Here is a 24,274-nt window from a genome sequence, read left to right on the forward strand (position 1 = left end):
ATTGAAACTATTGAATTACATAAATCATCCAATGCCGATACGCTCGATACACTCGATCAATATCAATTCTGATTATCAATAATTAACCCGTATAGGCCTGAGTGAAAGCAAAAATACTAAAACCGCTAACAAAATATTCAAAACTTTTTTGTTTCTCTATATTTTTGCACCATTTTTTCACAAGATCTCAAAAAGCTCTTCTAGTTTGAGAATCCGTGGCGATATTGGTCATTGGTGATCTAGTTTTGATGATATTCCGATGTTCCTTGGGGGACCGACATTCTCCATATGAAATGTCTTTGGCGGCCATTTTATGTTTGGTCAATTTATCAAAAAAATAAAATAAAATAAAATGTGTACTATACAATGCTAGGTAGTTAGGAGCTACTCTGAAAAAATCATACAAACCGGTTCAGTATTCTTGGAGAAATCTGAAAATTACTCTATGAGGTTTTTTATAGTTTTCAAGATCTTTATTTGTCCAGCCAGAGTGGTACCAGAAACACAAAAGCTCATTACTCAAAGACGGCTGCACCAAGCTTTTCACTACATACTCGCAATAATGTATCATTCCAAGGAGTGAATATGCGAATACGATAAAAAATGTGCAGGCTGAGATATTTACGTGGGTTATGGCTAGGCGTCGGTCCCCCAAGGAATTTTGGAATATCTCCGGATGCAGATGACCAATTATCAATATTGACGCATCTAAAACTAGAAGAGTTTTTTTAAAAGCTTGTGAAAAATTGGTGCAAAATATTTAGAAACAAAATAGTTATCGCGCTTTGAATATTTTTAGAGGTAAAATATGAAGCTGCCGGTTGAGGGGTTAATGGATTCTAATGTTTTTCTGTCAGTTTACTGGTACACATATCTAGCTTCTAGAAGTGGCCAGAAAAACTCTGGAATATTTCTTTTTAACAGCAAAAGATACAAAAAAAAATTGAACATGTTCCTTAATAGGTACTATTGAAATGAATTGAAATTATTGAATTACATAGAACATCCATTGCTGAAACATTGGATCAAATGTCAGTTCAAATCATCAATAATTAAAGCAAAAAGCATTGCAATCTTCTATTGGCATGATAAGTGGTTAGTATATATTGGATAATCTGGACTACTGATGTAAATAATATGTAACATGTTTCAATCGAAGTGTTCATTATTGCTCAATTTGATTTTACTTATTCGACAAAATATATGGTAATCAAATGCTTGTTTACAATATGGTTTACGAAACATAAGTTCAGTTCGTCGTACAATATATTGTACGCAAGAAAACATTCCTTTAGATATCAATTGATTTCTTTCCGCTTTACGTATCCTTTACGCTTCATCCTTAAATCTTCCGACCGATTCCTGGCTTACCTGTAACAACGGAAAATTTTGGTCCCGAGGGTCCTCCCTGGAACGGTTCTTTGAATGTATTAGTAAAGAAGACCTCAATGCGCACATGGCCATGCCACCAGTTCAAGTAGGCAGGCAAGAGCACCTCGATGGAATTTTACGGAACGAACTCGGGTAGCTAACAGCTCTATTATAAAGGCGCTCCCGGTCGGACGGTTCATCAGTTCCAAACTTGATTTCGGATAAACAGGTTGACTGCGTTCGCTCTAAGCAATTTAAAATTTGTTCTACGTTCATCGTAATTCATTTCGATCTACTTAAGACCAATCATCATGAAGTACCCAAAAGGACAAATCCGTCACATCTTGGACCTGTCCAAGGAGGAGAAGCGTGAATTCTCGCAATCGTTCGATACCATCATGTCCGACTGCGACGGAGTCGTTTGGCACTTTACTGGTCCGATTCCCAACGTGGACAAGGCATTGAAACTGCTGAAGCAGAAAGGCAAGAAGCTGGCGTTCATCTCCAATAACGGCATGCGCACCATGGAGGAGTACAAGCAGAAGTTTCTCAAACTTGGGATACCTTCCCATGAGCTGGAAATTGTCCACCCGGCGTTGACAACGGTTCGATATCTGAAGGCAATCAACATGCAAGATGCGGTCTACTGCATTGCAACAGAGGTCTTCAAAGATTACTTGCGCAATGAAGGATACGTGGTTTTAGATGGGGTAAGTCCAAGAACAAATAAATAATTTAATCGAACAATTTTTAATAAGCAATCCCTTTTCAAATTTGCAGCCTACGGAACAGTTCTCCGACGACAGGGCAGCCGATTCCGTTCGAGTGTTCACGGAATACTTTGAAGAAACCGACAGTCCTAAAGTTGGCGCCGTTGTGATGGATATGGATTGCAACGTTTCGTTGGCTCACCTGATGCGCGCCAAATGCTATCTGCAGCGAAATCCCGATTGTTTGCTCCTAGCCGGCGCTACTGACTATATCGTACCTCTGGGAAGCGATGGCCGAGATGTGATTGGACCCGGATACTTCCTGGAAATGTTGGAACGAGCTACAGGTCGTGAGGCTTTGGTTCTCGGAAAACCTGGCCAAGCCCTGGCGCAGTTCGTTTTGGAACAGTTTAACGTAACACAACCGAAGAAAACGTTGTTCATCGGAGACATGTAAGCATTACTATATTGTGGGATGAGTTATTCGTTTACTAATCGTTGAATTCAAATTTACTTCAAACAGGCTCATGCAAGATATGGGATTCGGATCGCGCTGTGGATTCCAAAAGCTACTACTGTTAAGTGGCGGAACTACGTTGGAGATGTTGAAGGCTCACAACAAGCCCGAAGAATTACCCGATTTCTACGCAGACAGCTTTGCAGATTTCATTCAGCTTTATCGTGATATTTCTGAATAAGATTGTGATATATGATAGTGAATCATAGTAGTATTTAGGTTTGAGCAATTCAATGTAATTGAATGTGATAAATGCCTCTTACCTTCTATTATAATAGTTAAATGAGTAATTTCTACGTTCACTCAGTCACCGAGTCATCAGTATTATCTATCAAGTACGTAGTTTATAATTCTGTAAAAAAAAAGATATCAAAAATAAACACTATTTGAAATCATAATCACAGTTCAACTACTTTAATTGTTTAATGAGAAATATCACTGCAAATTGTTGTCAGATTGCAACGTTAACATAATGAATTCGAAAACTTATGTAGTCTCATCATTTGAAGCATAGTTATGCCAGAAGCACATCCGTTGGGTACTGTTGGCTGCGATATGTTTCAAATGTAATAGCTGTAATAGCGGAGCCTTCCTTTGCCGAGTGATTAGAGTTCCCGGCTACAAAGCAAAGCCATGCTGAAGGTGTCTGGGTTCGATTCCCGGTCGGTCCAGGATCTTTTCGTAATGGAAATTTCCTTGAGTTCCCCCTCAATCTCTGAGAATATGCATACTTCATCAAAACTTCAAACACTGCTTGAAATCTGTATTGCATTTGAAATGTTTGACGGTATAAAAGTTAATTTGACTTCAAGTTTTTCTCAGTTTCAAAATGGCATATAAGGAAGGCGGTGGGAGAATCTAATTTTTGAGGAAAGTAACGAACCCAGAAACATTATTTTTAGCTATTATGATTGAGGGAGAGCCCTTTTACATATCGGAACGTTTGACAGTCATTTAATATTTTAGAATCACTAAATTTCACGCAAGTGTTCATTTTGCCCCGATACCTTTTTACCAGAATTGTTTTCGATCCAATTTTCTATCTCGTTTGTCGGACATATGATATGATTTTTATTACCATGAATGAATGCAGCCGGTCGTACTAACATCAAACTTAAAAACTAGTCGGGGGTAAATTAAAAATATTGTCATTTTATGGTCTTAAAATGAACATTTGCTTAGCGTGTCTATTATGCCCCTAATTCCCCTATATGCTTTTCGCAAAGAAAAGCTAATTAACGGTGGTAAATCATATCAATGCAAACTATTTGTATTGTCCAAGCATGTAGAAATTAACGATGATTTTTGGTTGGTGCTCAGTACATTTTATCAAGACTCAGGTCCCAATATATTAGTAATAATTTTATCGGGAATATCACCAGGATTTCATTTAGCAGATCAGTTCTTGGTTCAACGTCAGAATCGTTTACGAAATTTTACTTCCACAAATTCAGAATTCCAAAAAATCCGTTGGAAATCTTTACGCGACATCTACTCATCTTTTTCAGGAAGCTTTTAAGAACTCCTTGCTTCCACCCTTTTCTGACATTCTGATATCTAAAATGATCAAAAAAGAATAATTGTCTACACACTCCGAAAAAAATCATGCGATTGTACGTCTTTTGGATGCACATAAAAGAAGCGAGCCAAATGACGTGAATTTGTGTCACATTTTAAGTACGATGGTGTCTGATTCGGGAAATGTCAATCATAGCGGCATCGTTTTCATGTCGTTCATCATGTAAAATTACATTTTTCTTTCAATACATCTTTCAGAACCCATTTTTACGTCATTTGATTACTTACATCATGTGTCATTCAATCATGTGATTTTCATTATTTTTAAGAGTGTAGCAGAAGCATAAGCAGTGGCCCAGATAGCCGTAGGGGTAAACGCGCAGCTATTCAGCATGACCATGCTGAGGGTCGTGGGTTCGAATCCCACCAGTCGAGGATCTTTTCGTTAAGGAAATTTTCTCGACTTCCCTGGGCATAGAGTATCTTCGTACCTGCCACACGATATACACATGCAAAAATGGTCAATTGGCACAGAAAGCTCTCAGTTGATAACTGTGGAAGTGCTCATAAGAACACTAAGCTGAGAAGCAGGCTCTGTCCCAGTTGGAACGCCAGAAAGATGAAGAAGCATAAGCATAGATGACCATACAATTCGTAGTTGCTACTCCGTGATTGACCAGAACAGTCGAAGTTGCACAGAGATTTTATGAATGGGGCTTGGGATTAGCTTACCTGTGCACAAATCGAGAGCTCAAATTTTAAAAGTCAATAACGGCACCGGCAATTATGGTCATCGGGGAAGGGAAGAAATGTTATTGTGACTACCGCTGTTACTAGAGACTGAGATCACCTCTGCATCTCCACGGTTGTTAGGGAAAGGATATTGGGTTAGTGGGTAAGGTAGAGATCTGGGAGTCACCATTTTTTGTGATACGATCCATGATAGAATCACGCCTAACCGGATTCGCGTAATAATACAATAATCGCATTGTACGCCGAATTAGAAACGAATGCCCCTTCTGGGTAAAGTCTCTCTGAACAAAAAAAAATGTACGCCGAACAAGTGTTCATCGCTCGCCCACGCAAGAGCGCGGTGCCTATAATAGCACGTTTCCACTACGATACGCGACATGTTCGATCCAGCCCTCATCGCCCGCCCCCACAGGAGCAAGCATCATGGTCGAAGAATCAAACACTACTCTAATAAAAAAAATACTTTTCTTTAGAATAATAAAAATATTTTTAACATTTCAGTCATTGAGATTACATTAAATTATCTTCAGATTACGAAAATAATAACTTCAGTGAGAGAGTATATAGAAAGTATGGATACACCTTATGGTGACGCCATTTCGAGACTAACGCATATAAAATAATATCTAATTTTCTACCATCAAGAGAAGATTTTCAATTTCCAGCATTTTATTTTACATTTTTTGTTTGTATAGCGTATTATTTCTTAGACTAGTATACTGCCCATAACTGCATATTTGTAACATTCGACAAAAGTAGGCACTGAGTAAATGGAGTACCAAGTATGAATTTCTCGTCAGTATTGGAAGGCCCCAAAATTTCAAAAAATTACCAAGAAATCAACAATGCTTATATGAAGCTAAAATTTTGTACAGCTCATCTCACATATTGGGTGAATAGCCAGAAAATAATTCTGATAGACATTTCTTTGTCACAACATTACGAGGCCCATGTATAATCTCAATGTGACTGTTATGCGGTTATATTAAGCAATGTGACAAAACAACTTGGTATTTTTTCCGAATTTTCTAGAACAATCTCACAGATTTTATTAAGTTAGTCGAAAGTATTGATGATTTGATGATGTTCCATGGTATTAACTCGAAATCGTCAAAAATGTCGAATGTGACTGTTTTGCAGTTATGGGCAGTATAGCACAAGTCACGTTATTTCTGGATGACTGGTTAAAAGCAGTGGTTGATTTGAAAATGATCAGAAACAAGTCTTTATATTTGTGTGATTCTCGCTGAGATCGGCCCACTCAGTAGCGTTGCTAGGGGGGTGCGGTAGGTGTGTTCCGCACCAGGCCCCGGATTACTAGGGGTCCCAAAATCATGGTGAGAAATTCTCTTACCAATCATTCATTTTTGATTCGGATTTCATCAAACTAACATGTAAAACAGCAGAGGAAAAAGTCAGATTTGTAAGGGTTCTGAATTGGCAATGTGTAGGGGCTTACTCGATCAGTTAATATACGTGTTTTGGATTTACATATTCGGATCAAGTTATTAGCTTAAGGTAAAAGAGAATCGAAGCCAAACTTCAAATTTTCAAGAGCACACATCTGGAGAACCAAACACCCGTTTGAGCTGAAAACTTAATCGATTGTTCACCACCAGCTTGGGACCAATCAATTACGTTTTCAGCTTAAACGGATGTTTGCTTCTCTAGATTTGTGCACTTGAAAATTTGAAGTTTGGCTTCGATCTTAAAACCTACAGTGATACCTCCATGAGTCGATGTTCCATGACTCGATATCGACTCATGGAACCATACTAAAAACAAAATATCATGGTTACTATGATGGTCCCTAGAAGCAGCTTTCCAAAGGATTGCTGTTCCATGACTCGATATTTCCATGAGCCGATGGTGCCTTCAATATCGACTCATGGAGCTTTCACTGTATCTAAATATTCAGGGCCCCAAAAATCTCGAGAATTAGATAGTCTGAAATAATGACCAATCTAACACAAATTAATATTCACATGGTTTTTTAGGCTTATATAGTTTTGTACATAAACGATCTATGTTAAAAAATAATCTCAAACTATGTTTTCAAAAATTTTGGTGCTCAAGAATAATTTTAAAATGTATTTGAAGTTAACATGGAAATTGTTTTTTAATCGCCCTTTGCAAATTTTACTTCGAGATGAGCTATCGTTGTGTAGATCAAAATGTCACTGTGCATATTTTAATCATATTTAATAATTAAATGTTGACATTGAAGCATAATAAATATGTAATAAAGTAAGTAAGCTACGAACAACTTGCAACAAAACTCAATTGACCTATTCAGAACCGACGTGTTATGCTTGTCTTAAACAATTTCCAACTTGAGATCGTTCAGGCCGAGTACAGGAAATGGATCGAACAACAAGCTTAATGTTTACAAAACATTGAAATCATGTGTTGAAATTATGAAAAAAAAACTTTAAAAATTATGAAACTTTAAATTATGAAAAAAATATTAAAACTGTCTCAGATGTACTGGATAGTTTGTCTTAGTTTCTTGAGAAGATTTTTTTTTTGTTAGATTAAATGACTATAGGATAATCAGCAAAAAACTAATTTACATTTGATTGGTTGGGAGTTTGTTTAAATGAAGTTTTCAAAAACTCATCCAAACGCTTGGTAAATTTTGTTTATTTATTATAGAATAACTTCAAAGTCTTTTTGCATGTAGCAAGTTCATCAAAAAAGATAAATTATAACAAGGTTTCAATGTTGAGTTTCCAAAATTCTTAAATTGTTCTGGAAAATCTAATAGAATATATTTTATTTACAAATCAAGGCTTTCGACTCCAGAGCAAACTAATAATAATTTATCTTTCATGAAGAGTTGCATATATTTCCCTCAAGTGTCTTTGATCAACTAATCCTCCAAAACTTAACACGTTGGAATTACAAATGCTCATATGAGACTTTTGTTCTTATCCTACTGCAGTCGTCCGATGATTACAAAGCTTATAATCTGACCAAAAAGATTCGAATGTTGCGTTCCAGATAGTGTTGAATCGCTTAATGAGGGGGAGATCCCCCAGTGTCGGACAGCAGCCAATACCGGACAAAGCCGAAACATTGAGAAATCATGGTTCAATCAAGATGGTGTATTAGTAAAAAAGAAAGCTATTATGTAGACTGATGTTTGCGTAGAGTAACACATCCTTGAAATATGCATGCCTTTTTAAAAAAGTAGAAAAGTTTGAAAATCTTTAAAAAGTTGACGTATTCTCTTGATTTTGAGCCTATTTAGTAATTATTTTGAATATGAAAAAATACTTTGGATCACGCAAGCATGATTGAACATAATCCTAATTTGATAGTATGAATGTATTGCGTACCATAATTAAACTAAATATGGACAAATTACAATTTTCGTTAAGCACCTCCTGTCCCTCAGTTTCGGACAGCTTGATTTGTTATATGATATCTTTGTAATTATTGCGTCAGTGTCTCAAAATACTTTCATTTTTCATGGGTTCCGTCGATCATGGTATCAAATATGCAATAAAGTTAAGAAGAATGAACATTCAGAACAACATCGTAAAATGTGCTATTTTTCATCATATATGGAAGAGGTTTTTGATAGGCATCTCAGAAAAACTCAAATTATTCTTGTAAATGTTGCTAATGCATTGAATTGTTAATTATAAACTAAACTATTCCGATAGTGTACACATTCAATGATGTTCAAATTTGCAGAATTCGAGGCATTTCCAGATCGTGTCCGGTATTGGGTGCCACCTTTCAAGATCGATCAATTCGGTACTTAAATACATTATCAAAATGCATTGTCAAAATTCATATTTATATTTTCAAATTTATTTTTGTACACCATAAAAATGATAATATTTATCATAGATGGGTAACACGAGCCCATAAAATCAATAGTTTTCGAATTATGAATTTAGTGGCTTAAGTGTCCGGTACTGGGGGATCTCCCCCTACTTGTTACAGTTTTGATTGAAATAAGAGATCTTCGAATAACATGGCAATATCGAATTTAGTTATTTGAATGATAAACTAGAAACTGCATACGAATAGTCATATTGATGGATTATTGAGGACACCTTCATTTTTGATCGTTCTTGGCTCAGTTTAACTGCTATAACTCAGAAATTTCTCAGACATTCCCCTCACAATAACATAGTTTTGGAAAAAAGAAAACAAAGGAGCTTTGTTTGCAATAATAAAAATTTGAAACAGATAAATGCGAATAGCATGAAAATTGAAGTTCTGAAAAAATCCAAACTTGATATGGCTACCACAAATTGTTATTTTTGCAACTTAAGATTCTACGTTGTTTCTTCCTAAAAACATGTTATTGTGAATTGGTTGTCTAAGGAATTTCAGAGATATGGTAGTTAAAGTGAAGACGAATCGAAGCCAAACTTCAAATGTTCAAGAACATGGATCTGGAGAATGAACCAAACATCCGTTTGAGCTGAAAACTTAATAGATTGGTTACTAGCTGGTGGTGATTTGGTTCTCCAGATCCGTGCTCTTGAAAATTTGAAGTTTGGGTTCGATTCATCTACATCTTAAGGTGAAATTATCAAATAGAAAAAACTCAAAAACGGTTTTGACTATAACTACCGAGGGATCTATCAATTTGACCATACGAATTCTGTTTCTTTATTTACTCGACAGGAGCATTTGAACAAGCATAAGTTTGAGCACTTTGAATGACCAAGCTTAAATGGTGGGCCGGTCTCAGCAGGAAGAACGTTAAGAAATGTATAATATCAAAATGTACATGTAATGCCTTTCCAAAAGTTTAGGTATTTACCTAAATCTAACATCTGATATTTTTATATCTTTTAAAATACCTGAATAATTGAAATTTTGTGATGTCGGGAGAAAAATAAGTTATTTTTTAGGACTTGACATTTCATCAATTGTTCTCCAGCAAATTCAAATACAATTTAAACAAAAATACAGGTAAAACATTTACATTGTATATAAACTCATCACGTTAAAACAATTTGATAAACATCATTTTCACTGACTACATTTTATCGAAGCAATAAAATGAGGCCTATGCCGAATAAGAATTGATTTTCTTAAAGGTATTTGAACAAAGGTTATTTGATCAAAAAAATTATTACAAGCTGCATTTGAAATATCCTAAACTGCCGTTATTCGCAAGTCAGTCCCATCTGTAAAAAGTAGAAAATGATCTGAAAAGTTTGTAAAATCGTTCACCATACAAATGTTCAACAAATTCCAGAAGATTGAGACGTGTTTTGATCTCAGTCGAACTATCTTGGAATAAAAAACACAACATCCGATTTGTAATATTTGGTTAGTTTGGAAGACTGGTATTTTCATGTGGGTAAATAACCTTTGAAAACTTTTTTTTTTTTTTCAAACGAACATTCATATAAAATAGAACATACTTCAGCTGAGATAAGTAAATTAACATTAAAATGCATTTCAAAGTGTAATTTCAAACTTTTGATTAGATTTTGACTAAATCGTTATGCACTGTTCTTTGTAAGAGACAAGTTGAAACGGCTGATAAGTGTGAACGTGCAAGTTATCACGATGAAATATTATCATAATATAAAACTATTAAACTATTTTTTTGACAGTTTAAACAAACTCTTAGTAAAGAAGAGTATATTTAAAATATTTGAAAAAATATAAAAAATATTATCTTGTCCCAGTCATTTAAACCTACTCCGGAATAACTTAGACTTGTTTGACTAACCGACATTTGGTATTACTATCAAATTGTTTCTTTCTCACAAAAACGTCTCTATTAAAATTTTCCATACATCATCCCTTTTATCCTTTTAGGAGGATTCTATTCGCCGTCGTTGAAGGCTTATCCCGCTTACCTCTCTCTACCCGACCAGTATTGGGAAAATTCCACGGTTCCATGCCATGCGAAATCTGTCATGCGGCGAAAGCGCTTCTCCGGGTTTGTTGTATTGTTGCCCATCCGACCGGTCCACACGAAAGAACAATACCTCCAAGAGCGTTCATAGCAGCAGCGTGGAAAAGTACCAGTTGCCTATTTTGCATAGCAGCAATGTAGACTGCACTGGCACTCTGTAGAGGTAGATTAGGTACCGCAACACGTGTTCACTCAGAATCAACGGAGAACGAGTGTGCCTAAAATTTTGGCGATCGATTCAATAGATCGATCTCGTACGCAAAATTTGTGTTATTTATCCACCACCAAAACAGCTTTCAATCTTTAACAACAAGCAACGATGCAACAAAGTCTCTGATTATAGGTTTGAGTGGCTACCTAAAGATGTTGAGCAAAATAGCTTATCATTTTGTTAAATTGAGTGCTTTATGATGATAGCAGATCACTCAAACGATCATCTTTGCGATGATAATGCTGTTGGACAGTTTGTACAAACGTACTTTGATTACTAGGCCGTGAGTATCATAATATCTCTACTACTGAAAGCGATAGAATGGAACTGCATTGGTAAGATAAAAAAACGGTTGGTTTTATTTTATTGTGAATAAGTGATGGCAAGGAAGTGAATGAGACAGATCCTAATGAATATTAATCATTTGGTCAGTTTGATGCGTTGTTGAGCTGTTCAATACCAATACGACTAACAAAACAACAAAACGTATGATCTCAAATCACACGCAAACAAATTGTGTTGCATAATCTACCGAATCTACGGTAGAACTATGAACGATTTTCAACCGACTTCAAACATCTGTTGAGCTTATTATAATCTGATAAAAATCACCGAGCATTTCAGTAAATGTCAACTGTAATGCTATTGCAATCCGTGACGCATAAAGTACAACACAGTATGGTCAAAAGTACAACGACAAATTTGTCAAATGAAGAATGTTCTTCGTCATACGTTCATACGTTTTAGGCCTTTGTATGAAAATCCGAAATTTAGCACAGTTTCTTGTGGGTTGGAAATTAGTGCTTTTCCCGTAATTTAGACCAATTTAATTTTCATTTTAAATTAAATCTATATGTGTTTTAACGTAAACAGCTTTCAATGATACTCAAAACTTGTAATTCCTGTTGATCCGATTTTTAACACAATTATTTCATTTCGAGACTATAATCAACGTTAATTGTACAGCAATTTCCATGCAAGTTGAAATTGGTACTGAAATTACAACTAATACACAGTACATATGTAAGTAAAAAGAACTACATTTTTGTGTTTGATACATTCGTTGTTATTATGACTCCAATTCTAGAAGAATACCACCTTGAAAATCTTACAACAAATAAGCTATGCCTGAAGGTCCCAATTACCGTGGATTCTCAGTTGTCCGTGGTAACTTACGTTTTATTTCCGCTGTAATTACTTTATCATACTATGAAACACATGGAATTTTTGCACATCTCAAAGTTTGGTGAAGCGTTATATTAATGATCAGTAAAAGTTCACTATAGAAATAAAAAACTAAAATACTTTTTTTCTTTTAGCTGCAATAACCATCAGATGCTCTACAGCAGTCAAAGAAGCTTCATACTAGACTCGGATCATATTGAAGGCAAATCAGCGAACATTAAGTTATTAGTTCCTCGATCGTTGGACGATAACGTTGGTATATTCCCCAGAGAAGTACTGTTCATGTAGTAAGTTTTTTTTTCGTATTAATTTCTTTTTAAGGCTGTGAACCGCTTCACCAGTTCGTTTAACTAAAAGTTAAAATTTGACATTTCGATAGTTATTTTCCCCTCAAATGGTTAAATTGAACTTCACGGTCGACTGATTTGAGCTTTGACAGTCGAGTAGTTATTTCAGAACAAAGTTGACAGATGGTTAGTTATTGTAAAATTCATGGGAGCAGAAAATAACATTCGCACTGTCAAGTTTAACCATGCTCCAGAGCAGGGTTATTTCTAACCGGAGGAGAAATAACTATCGAGCTGTCAAATTTTAACTAAAAGTTAAACGAATCGGTAAAACTGTTCACAGCCTTAGTAACATTTCGAACATTACCTTCATTTCGTATATCTACGTGTTCTGTGCTAAGCATCACCATCATCCAAATTTAGCAAAACTAAATAAAGCTTATTCGATGCATTTGCCATCGCAGTTCAAATTTTAACCGGTGAATTAAATTGCACCTGCATCCGAAAAAACGCTTTTCCTTAAGCTAGGAGAAGTGAATGAACTTGTCATTCAAATAGTTGTCAATTTTCATACAAAATCTACTTTTTCTCAATAATAAGTTCATTTTTGGTGAACCACTTCCCCTAGCCTATGAGCTTAACCTAAATATGTAAAACACATGCCATGACAATGTATTTGAAATTTCAGCGTTTTTTGACAAAACGTTTTCATATATTTTTTTGCCATTTGCATCAATGCACAATACAATGGTCGGAAAAAATAAAGTTTGACCAAAACTAATTTTATCACCTAAATCGAAGAAATATGTAACCTGAATATGTTTTTTTGACGTTTTTATTGTTTCAATTTCTACTCACATATTACGTAGCTTTTTTAACCGTTATTTTAGAAAAGCAATTTTCTTTAGAAATGCAACAAAATTTTATAGAAAGTACCAATTTTGTTTGTATTTGATTAAGTTTGATCAAAATGTGTATGAAGAGTGGATAAATATATGTTTTGCAATTCCGTTGTATATCAGTCTACTTTTTAACAAGAAGTTGATCAACATAATAGCCTACTTTTCATACCAGAAGAAAGGGTGCACTAATAACGGTATCAAAAAGTAGCACTTTTCAGCACTCTTTTAAGAGTTTTTCCAATTAATATATGATTGCCTCTATAGTAATTTATCGGGTTGCACTGAATATCTAAATAACTTGGTCAACTATGTTTTGGCACTAGATCCGTTTGAATATACGAATTCGGATCGTCCAACGAATATAGAATCAGGAGCTAGTTGACTGTGATGGTTTCTGAGTTGTAGTGGAATCGTAGAGTTTGTTTGTTCACTCTCGAAAAAGCCTTCTTTTTAGCATAGGCTATTCTTTCGAGTTATACTGGTTTCGTTACTGTTGGCAATAATTCAGCTTATATTTTAATTGGGAACTTTACCTTCTTCAAATCATCGGTAGTTCATTGTAGTTATATTAATATAAAAATTGTTTGCATAGCACTTGCTTAAATTTTCATAAGAGATTTTTCTTTCTTTTGATAATAGGCTGTTCTTTTTATTCTACCTCCATTATTAAGATTGCACAGTGTGAACTGAGCTCTGCACCATTGCTTGAGTAAAGAAGTAAACCGATTGACCGAACAATTACGTAGAAAAAGCTCACAGTTTCTCCGTTGTGAAAAGAAGAAGCCAAAATTTGCGGTTATTAGAAATAAGAAATAATTTTCTTAATACGATTCGAGGGATCGAAGCAATCCAGTCCTGCAGCAGGACCAATAATTCGAGAACCGTTTTAGTTACTGTCAAAAGCTGACTACAAATACAAGGCAAAAACTTCTGCTGGCAGCTATTACCGCTAGCAGAGAAGTGAATAATTGCTTACATTAAGGATGTTCTTCTTTCAGCACTGACTGTTTGTTGAACTAACTTCAAAGAGCCAATTATCAATGATGATTAACCTTCTTTAAAAATGAGCTGAATAAGTTCTTTGAAATCCAGCTTCAAAACTCACTAAAATAATAAGCTAACTGTAATTCACTATTATTTCCTATTTCGGCCAAATGGCATTCGACCAAACGGTATTCGGCCAAATGACATTCGGCCAAATGACATTCGGCCAAATGACATTCGGCCAAATGACCCTTTCGGCCAAACGGGATTCGGCCAAATGACCCGGAACCCTTGAAATATGTTTATGCTTCATTGCTCCAACTATAATCAAACTATAATTGCAAAAAATGTTATATGCAACTCGTTGCGAAATGATGTTTTTTTTTTGTCGTGTTCATCATACTCGGCAAGCCTCGTTGGATAAATGTACGACTGGTGCTGTAATAATCATCATTCTGCAACTTGTCGCGTAAACTACAGTTAAATAAACTTAGTTTGATAAATATCGTCAAATCATATGTAAACTATTGATATATGCAAAAAAAAACTCTATCTTGGAAACCAGAAAATTTCTACAAAAAAAAATAAACAACTTTTTTAAAACCTAAGGATGTAGTGTAATGTGCACTATCAGATGTAATGGTGACATGCTGAGACAAGAGTTGTTTTCCATGTAAAAATCATCAAAATTTATAAAGTGTAATAATGAATAGTGCTCGATAAAAGTGTTGAACCATAAACTTTCAGATAGTACATAACATTAGGGAAATATTGCATTCGCAAAATATGAATTTTATATTTTATTTATTTATCACATTATTACGTTTTTTAGACTCCAACCCATTCGACTGCATTAAAATAAAAAAAGTTCAATTTAAATCAAGAATCAGAATAATATCACAAACTAAGTATATTTTAAAATGATTAAAACGTAAAAGGCAGCTCGTTATATGGAGCCCGACTTTTGTACAATGTTTCGACATTGGATATTCATTGATACTTTACTACCGTGAATCGCAAGTCAATCCAATCTGCATTTTGTTCAAAATTGAGTTCATTAAAGTTTTCAACATAACTTACAATGATCTTTCAGCAGCACTAATAAGACAAAACTTTTTGTTCGGTGAAATAAGGAAAAAACACAAAGTCGAATAGTCCCATGACGAAAAGTCATCGCATGTCAGTCCCACTGCAAATTTGTTTTGGTCATATTTATATTTATCTCGGAAAGGTAACGGAGTGTTCCCTGGATTTTTTTGACTGTTTGTATGAAAACGAGTTTGAAAGCTTCTCAGTCAATTTTCTCAATCCCTTTTTTTTACAGATGGGACTAAGAGCTTCAGATTTTTATTTTGAATCGTCTGTAGGATAGGGCGCAGCAAGAAGAGCACCTTAAGGATAGACCGATTTTTGCTGAATGTGACCATTATTTTTTATTTCAAATGACGTGGAACCGATTACATTACATGTTTTCTATCATCAAAAAAACGCAACGGGTGCAAAAAAATAAAAACTTTATTGTATAAGATGACTAAACAAAAAATATGTTTTTTCAGTTGGCTTAAATACGCTGCGGGCAAGTTGAATACCCCTGTGGGGCAAGAGAGGCACTGACAAGTCACAAAAACGTCAAAAGTCTATATATCAGTCATCTGAAATACTTCATTTGTTCGAAAGATTGTGAGCTGCATTATGTGATAGGGGATGTCTTTTAAAATAAAGTATTGTAGAGTCTAGATATTAAAAACGTTTCAAAACATTTTTGTTAGAATTTTATAGGTTAAATACATCCAACTACAAAACAATGAAGCAATATTAAGAAAAATATGTGAGTAACTCAGATGATAAGTATATTTAATTGAGATCATAACGCAGACAAAAATCTTTAAAAATTTCATCTAGATTCCGACTTCTGCTAATTTTTATGGAAAAAGTCTATTTTTGAAAATAATTAAAGGATTATCATTTCTTCTTTTTCCAAGTTACTTAACTCATTCAATTTATGTCGTCATACTCCAATATACATTGGCTTGTTCCGTGAAGTAAAACTACATTGTAAAGGTTAAGGGGTCTATTTTATTTGTAACTGAATATCACCAAAAATGTCTAATCTCGAAAATCGGTAAAACTGGTAGGAACAACGTATTAAAGTAAATATGGGATTTTTCTTGATACTATTTTGAAAATTTGCTAGATCACACTTGTAAAATGTTTGGAATGTTGGAATGATTATTTTAGTTTGAAATGGTTTTGAAGCCATTAATCCTTTTAGTGGTAATCATATGAAGTGGAAAACAATAATAATATTTTGTCATTCCTGAGCTCTTTTTGAGAAACTTCGCGGCCCCGTCGAACACTGAGGATATTATGCTATTGAGTGTGCGTTCGATTTCTGCTCCATAATTTAACACTTTTCTTCAGTATTTTTTCGACCATGCCACTGGATGTTGCATGCAAATACGTTGTTTAGTGTAGTATTTTATTTACAGGGAAAATTGGGTATTTTCCTTATTAAAACTAAAAGCTTGTTGAAATTATCCTTATATGATAGCGAAGTTGCTCTGGTTAGCTTATAGGATCCGTAAACTGATAGTATATAGGTTATGATCCTTTTGCATATAACTATAACAAATATTAAAGACAATTTTATGACGTATTAATAGTTCCCAAAACGATCAATAACTATGAAATGTTTAGCAGTTAAAATAAAACGGTTTGCGTTTGCAGGAGTTCTAAGTTTAATAATATAGAAGTATAATCTGATTAAGGTTGAAATTGAATGAAAGCATCAAAGTTATTGACCAAAATGATTATGTTTTGTTGTTGGCAAAATAGGGTTTTTATTTATGATACTCAAATTCCTTAACACCCCATTTTGCATTTCCGTCAAAAATCACACATTTTCATGACTATCTGAGAAATCTGTCATAGGATCCTCATAAATGTATTTGGCTTTTGATATACACGACGAGAGAATGGTAGGGCTGTTCTTTGTTCATTTATTGACATACTAGAAGTTGTTTGAAATTCGAGTTGAATTTTTTTTTTCATCCCTTAACACCCCATTTTACGGTACAAACTATGTATTTTTGAAGTATAACTGCAGCATAATGTAAGAAATATCGATCAAGAGAGGTGTTTTACGTATTCAGCAGATATTCTATTGTAAGAATTCGATTTTTTTTCGGTCAAATTTTCCGAAATTTGCTCATAAGATGTATTGAAACACAAGAAGAACTAATTATTATAAGTATAATAAAAAAAATCAAATCTAAACATGAATATGAAAAAGCCCCGTTAAGTGAGGCTATTTGTCATGAAAAATCCGCGCAAATGAGGGAGATCAACAAAAGGCTTCTAATTTCACTTGATATACTTAAGTAGGACAAAAAGACAATTCACACCGTCTTCAGCACAAAGGCTGCACAGACTGAACGATCACTAACGTTACACTGAGGCAAAAATTTCGCATGATTTTCATAAGATCACACTAATGAACGCATTTTTTATTATTTTTTTGTCGGTTCATAAGACACTTGTGTATTTCATACGACGAGATTGAGAGGTGTAAGACTAGTGTAATTAATTTATAACTTCAATTGTCAATGTCATAAGAAAGCTAATGAATCCCATTGATCATCATTGTGAAAAACTACGTGAGACAAATTTTCTCGGTACAGGCATTTCACTATCAGAAATTCAATATGGCTTCCGAACTTGACGTGTTTGACTTGTCGCTGGCTGTCTCCGTTTTATAATGCATCAAAAGGTAAATATTTCCTATTTATCATAATTTACGCTGTAACTGACACGTTTTTTCCATCAGGTTGTGGAATTGGATACGAACAAAGATTTTTGTATGAAAATTTAAGAAATCGTAAGCCCCCTTCATCCCTTTATGAATGCCCCTAACGTAAACCTTCATCAATTGAAGTGTTCTTCACAATTTTTCTCAATATTTTTTCTCTGCTATGAGATATTGCTTCGCGTTAAAATAGTTTAGCCAACTCAAGAAATTCGAATTGTAAAAAGCTTTAATCGAATTGCGGCGTGACAAAATGGACGAAAATTTGATTTTTGCAAGTTGGTTAACCTATTTATCAACGCGGATTAGTGTAATTCATTCATTGAAATTTATAATCGAAAGCTCAAATTACACAAGACCGTCTTATGGAATCAAGAATGAATTAGAACGTAATTCATAAGACTATCTATGGATTTTGTTATCATGTCAATGCTGGTTACGAAATTCCTTCAAGGTGTATTATGGAAACAACATCTGCCGAAAATTATACGATGGTCTTGTGAATTTCAAAGATTTTTCTTGTGTCGTAATTCCATAAGCAAATCTTATGACAGTCTTACGTCCGCTTTCCTCAGTGTAGGCAACGGACAACACGAAACACCCAGTAGTCCGGCGATGAATTTTTCGTTTGACGAAAAGTTTTCACCGACTGGAGTGGGAATCGAACCCACACCCCGTATTTGCTCACCTTAGTGATTTTAGTATTTTATTTTTTTTTTTTTGCAAAAAGTGAAGTGTTAAAGTTCATTTGTAGTTTTTTTTTTCACACCCCGTGGCAAAATACGCCTAGATAACTAACGCCGCTAACCGCAAGGCCACGAAGCCCATCACAAGACAAAACAAGAGCCGTCCATATACCACATGGACAACTTAGAGAGGGATAGCGAGTACGGAAAAGTCCACGCTAGTCCACGAAAGATGCAATATCCACGTGATAAACTAAACATTGCAATCATTTTTTTTTAAACTTCAACCATATAGCATTCACTTATAGTCATAGGATATGTTATCTCAAGTTTGCCTTTTAAAATAGTACAGACATCGTTGAACCGAAGTCATTGCTCCATTTCAATCCAATTTTTCAGTACACTGTTAAAAATGATAAAGATTACACGTCATGTAATCTGAAGTCATGTAATAATGTGTTATATGTCATGTAATCTCACAGAATCCTGTTGTATTACATGACATATAATTGAAGTTTACATAACATATCATGTAAATATCCATGATATTCCACGCTCCAATTATGTGCATTATATGTCTATGAAATTTACACGTTTCGTTCGAACTGTGTATTGTCTCCAATTTTGGTATTAACTGCACATGTTTGTTTTATTTTTGATTTGTTTGATAATAATTTAATGTTTTCCGAAAACAAATATTACATAAGTTTTCTTTTTGTTATCATTTCACTTGATGACACTTGAACTATTTTTTTTTATTTAAGCCTAATTGATTAATCAACAAATAACCCCGATTTGGAGTGTAAGTTTATAGCGTTAAAAGGTTCTCATTCTTTAGATAGCGGATTATAGATTTTTTTTCAATGTTTTTACATTTGCACAGTGTAGATAAGAAAAACTCGTCTAGGTTGATAAACATTGATATTTAGTCAACAATAATATGAAAAAATAAAATATCAATTTACAAAGTAAGCTTCCATTTTCAAGGATACTTATTATTTACTGAGTTATGAACAGTAATTATACCCTGGTAATCTTGAGAATCTGATTTTCAATTATTTCTGATCAACCATAATTTTAGACAGTTCATATATTGAAATCAAATAACTTATTGACAGGGTGTTGATGAACGATAACCCAGCATACCATTTTACATCTAGTGTTAAAGTGAAATCTACTGAACTAGAAAACGACTCCTTCGTCAGTATTCAGGTCCGTTTGGTAAAATCAGTTGTAATATATGATTGTTCAAATAGTGTCCACGTGGTATATGGATGGTCAATTACTGTCTTATTTTGATATGTCTTGTAGTAATTAGCCATAGTTTCAAATTATTTAACCGAATAAAACTCGTTGCTAGATTTTTGCATCCGTAACCATCATTTTCATAGAATTTGCGAGTTGATTACGACTACGCACTATAACATGTGCTTACTACGAATGCTAGGCATTCACATTGCACAGCGTGCTCGTTTGTTGTGGTGCGTACGCATTTTTTTTCACACTTTGGCGCTCTTGACAATGAATCTAGCGATTGTTGTATCACATGGCGAATAAATATTTTCCAATATTCTGAGAGGTACGTAAGCACAACTAAACAGACACTAAAAATAAAGAAGTTCTAGAGTATTACAGTAAGGACCCGATTTTATCAGCCCCTCGATGAATTTTAGGCTGACAAAATGGGGAACCTGACAAAATCGGGTCATTTTATTTGGTTCCTGTTTTCAAATTTTGACTTATTACATGATTATATGGACTTTTAAAAGAGCGATGGACATGTGCGTAGCCAGTTTTTTTTATCAGGGGCTCCCGCCTCCATTAATTTGGTAATACCGATTTTTAACACTTAATAAAAGACATTGCCATTGTCCCCTCTGGCTACGCTCATGCGAGCATGACATCAAACATCATCATCAATTTTAATGTAAACGTGGTAAAACACGACGATAACAATTTTTTGATAAATTTAAAATAGGCTGACAAAATCGGGTCAAAAAGCTGACAAAATCGGGGGTAGACAAAATCGGGGGCAGATAAAATCGGGGGCTGACAAAATCGGGTCAGTACTGTATTAATTGCGTCAACTAAACTTGATTGACCTTTTTTGTCATTCAAAAGCTATTAGGATTGTGGCATAGTTTAAATTAGGTGAATATAAATGTTCTTGGTGAGTTGATAAATGATTGAAAATCAGGCAAACTTTGAAACAAATCACTCTTGAATGTATATATTATGCCATTAGAGTTTGTATTAGAGTTCAGTATTGAAAGTACCTACTGTTTATTTGTCTATGAAATGTCAGTGATGTTTATATTTAAAATAAAAGTTGTAGCGAGTATAAGTACAAATTTCCCATAACATATTCAACTAAATCGATAAACTATATCTTAAATTTATTAAACAATCGTTTAATTTCTAATTAATATCAAACTAGTTTCAATGAACATAATGCAATACCATAGGTCTGTATTGATTGTTTTTGCAGTTTCCTACATCCTCTATCCTTAGGCCAAAGTCTTTCAATGGCAGGTAATCATGACCTACCTTACCTGGAACAACGGAAGATTTTGGTCGAAGGATCCGTCACCGAAACGGTTCTTTACTGTATTAGTAACGAAGGTATCCGTACCTAAATGGAACCAACTGTAATGAAAGCACCTCGATGGAAAATTCCTACGGGACAGGCAAAGGTGGTGCACAGCTCTATTAAAGGTCGCTCCGGGTCGGACAGTTCATCAGTTCCAAACTTGATTTTGGATAGACAGGTTGACTGCGCTCGCTCTAAACAGTTTAAAATTTATTCTACGTTCATCGTAATTCATTTCGATCTACTCAAGTCCAATCATCATGAAGTACCCTAAAGGACAAATCCGTCACATCTTGGACCTGTCCAAGGAGGAGAAGCGTGAATTCTCGCAATCGTTCGATACCATCATGTCTGATTGTGACGGAGTCGTTTGGCACTTCACCGGTCCGATTCCCAACGTGGACAAAGCATTGCAACTGCTGAAGCAGAAAGGTAAGAAGCTGGCGTTCATCTCAAATAACGGCATGCGCACCATGGAGGAATACAAGCAGAAGTTTCTCAAACTTGGAATACCTTCCCATGAGCTGGAAATTGTCCACCCGGCGTTGACAACGGTTCGATACCTGAAGGCAATCAACATGCAAGATGCGGTCTACTGCATTGCAACAGAGGTCTTCAAAGATTATTTGCGCAACGAAGGATACGTGGTTTTGGATGGGGTAAGTCAAAGGACAAATAAATCATTTAATCGAACAATTTTTAATAAACAATCCCTAATCAAATTTGCAGCCTACGGAACAGTTCTCCGACGACAGGGCAGCTGATTCCGTTCGAGTGTTTACGGAATACTTTGAAGAAACCGACAGTCCTAAGGTTGGCGCTGTTGTGATGGATTTGGATTGCAACGTTTCGTTGGCTCACCTGATGCGCGCCAAATGTTATCTGCAGCGAAATCCCGATTGTTTGCTCCTAGCCGGTGCTACAGACTACATCGTACCTCTGGGAAGCAATGGCCGTGATGTGATTGGACCCGGATACTTCCTGGAAATGTTGGAACGGGCAACCGGTCGGGAGGCATTGGTACTCGGAAAGCCTGGACAAGCCCTGGCGCAGTTCATTCTGGAACAGTTTAACGTGACACAGCCGGAGAGAACACTGTTCATCGGAGATATGTAAGTATTACGATATTTGAAGATAAGTAGTTTATTTACTAAGGGGCCCAGATAGCCGTAGCGGTAAACGCGCAGCTATTCAGCATGACCATGCTGAGGGTCGTGGGTTCGAATCCCGCTGGTCGAGGATCTTTTCGTAAAGGAAATTTTCTCGATTCCCAGGGCATAGAGTATCTTCGTACCTGCCACACGATATACGCATGCAAAAATGGTCATTGGCACAGTAAGCTCTCAGTTAATAACTGTGGAAGTGCTCATAAGAACACTAATCTGAGAAGCAGGCTTTGTCCCAGTTGGGACGTAACGCCAGAAAGAAGAAGGAGTGCTTACAATAATTCTAAGCTGAGAAGACGGCCCTGTCCCAGTGCGGACGTTAATGCCCAGAAGAAAAAGAAGGTGTATTAAGATTAGATCATTCTAGAATATTTCTTTTAAAATCTTAATGAAAATACTGGTTGTTTATATTTCAAACGAAAAAGTTGAGTTTTCTTTGCTCTGTCGTTATCAGAGTTGCAAATTACGCTTCTACTGTTCAGACGCTATACAGGACTAAACATAGGTACCGACTTTTGTCAGACACATTCTACCATCTCTGATTATAATATATCACTATCATCATAATAAAATACTAGTCTGCAATAGAAGCGCAATCACATGTAAAATGTATCTAGCTATCGTTATAGATGTTAAACTCAGTTTTGACTTTCAACTGTCTTCCCCAAGAAGCAGGCTCTGTCCCAGTTGGGACGTAACGCCAGAAAGAAGAAGAAGTTTATTTACTAATCATTGATTTAAAATTCACTTTCAATAGGCTCATGCAAGATATGGGGTTCGGATCGCGCTGTGGATTCCAAAAGCTACTCCTGCTAAGTGGCGGAACTACGTTAGAGATGTTGAAGGCTCACAACAAACCGGAAGAATTACCTGATTTCTACGCAGACAGCTTTGCAGATTTCATTCAGCTCTACCAGGATATTTGCGAGTAAAGATTGCTGATTGAAATCATCAGATTGATAAGGAATATTACTCATAGAATAGCCATATGCACTTCAATGTGATTGATTGGTTGTGATAATCAATGTAGAACATTTCCATGGGACTACTAGATATCTAAATAAATATAGCTATTTTGTGATCAGTTTTCTAAGGATATATTTAGGGAAAGCATTTAATTACTTACCTCTGTGAGTATCGATATAAATAACTAGTGTAAGTGTAATAAAGAATGTCTGTCGAAGAACCAATAACTGTATTGAATAAATGTATTGAAATAAGATGATTGATATCACCAGAATTAGTCTGAAATCTTACATTCTTATTCTATTGCAACTACTAGAATCGTCTTTTGAGGATTTTTCATTTTTTTCAAGAAATTTAAAATTATCTTTTATCAAATGGTATAATTTTCTTCCTACCATTTTTTTTTGTTCCATGGCTGTAGCGGTCATGCGACTCAAAGGTAAAGGGAGTCTATAGAAGCAAATGATGGGAACGAATAGGTGCACAGGCGTCGCAAGGGAGCGACAAGATTGATTTTTTTTTAATTAGGTGGTGAAAATTGAGCAAGCCATTTTAAAGTCAGTAAGCATCGAAGCGTCCTGTATTTTGCCTAGCTTCTCTACTGCAAAATTTTACAAAACAATCACGGTCGAAACCTTTTCCTTTCTTCCTACCTTTCAAACAAGATAATTCAGAAAAAAAAAACATTTACAATTTTACCATATTGATTTATTTATATTTT

The 24,274-nt window shown here is 35.2% G+C and overlaps 2 protein-coding genes and 1 long non-coding RNA gene across 5 annotated transcripts; 2 read left to right on the forward strand and 1 right to left on the reverse strand.

Moving 5' to 3' along the window:
* The first annotated feature begins 1,416 nt into the window (after positions 1-1,416).
* On the forward strand, positions 1,417-2,996 carry LOC5568745 (glycerol-3-phosphate phosphatase). Its single transcript, XM_001658074.2, has 3 exons — positions 1,417-2,081; positions 2,152-2,534; positions 2,605-2,996. The coding sequence occupies exons 1-3, from the start codon at positions 1,683-1,685 to the stop codon at positions 2,777-2,779; spliced, it is 957 nt and encodes a 318-aa protein (XP_001658124.1). The 5' UTR covers positions 1,417-1,682; the 3' UTR covers positions 2,780-2,996.
* On the reverse strand, positions 2,813-10,808 carry LOC110676021. The gene is made up of 2 exons (XR_002500005.1): positions 10,713-10,808; positions 2,813-2,950 (listed from the first exon to the last, which is right to left on the reverse strand). It is a non-coding gene; the product is annotated as an uncharacterized LOC110676021 (long non-coding RNA).
* A 367-nt stretch (positions 10,809-11,175) lies between these two features.
* On the forward strand, positions 11,176-23,777 carry LOC5568746 (glycerol-3-phosphate phosphatase). Of its 3 annotated transcripts, none has more exons than XM_021842360.1 (5): positions 11,176-11,265; positions 12,302-12,454; positions 21,320-22,080; positions 22,151-22,533; positions 23,345-23,777. In XM_021842360.1, exons 3-5 carry the CDS (start codon positions 21,682-21,684, stop codon positions 23,517-23,519), a joined length of 957 nt encoding a protein of 318 aa, XP_021698052.1. In that variant the 5' UTR covers positions 11,176-11,265; positions 12,302-12,454; positions 21,320-21,681; the 3' UTR covers positions 23,520-23,777. The 3 variants fall into 3 exon arrangements, with proteins under 3 accessions (XP_021698052.1, XP_021698051.1, XP_001658125.1); XM_021842359.1 differs by having other exon boundaries at positions 11,235-11,317; XM_001658075.2 differs by lacking the exon at positions 12,302-12,454 and having other exon boundaries at positions 11,235-11,317; positions 21,446-22,080.
* The last annotated feature ends 497 nt before the right edge of the window (positions 23,778-24,274 follow it).

The sequence above is a fragment of the Aedes aegypti genome, chromosome 2 (assembly GCF_002204515.2).
Source record: "Aedes aegypti strain LVP_AGWG chromosome 2, AaegL5.0 Primary Assembly, whole genome shotgun sequence".
NCBI lineage: Eukaryota > Metazoa > Arthropoda > Insecta > Diptera > Culicidae > Aedes > Aedes aegypti.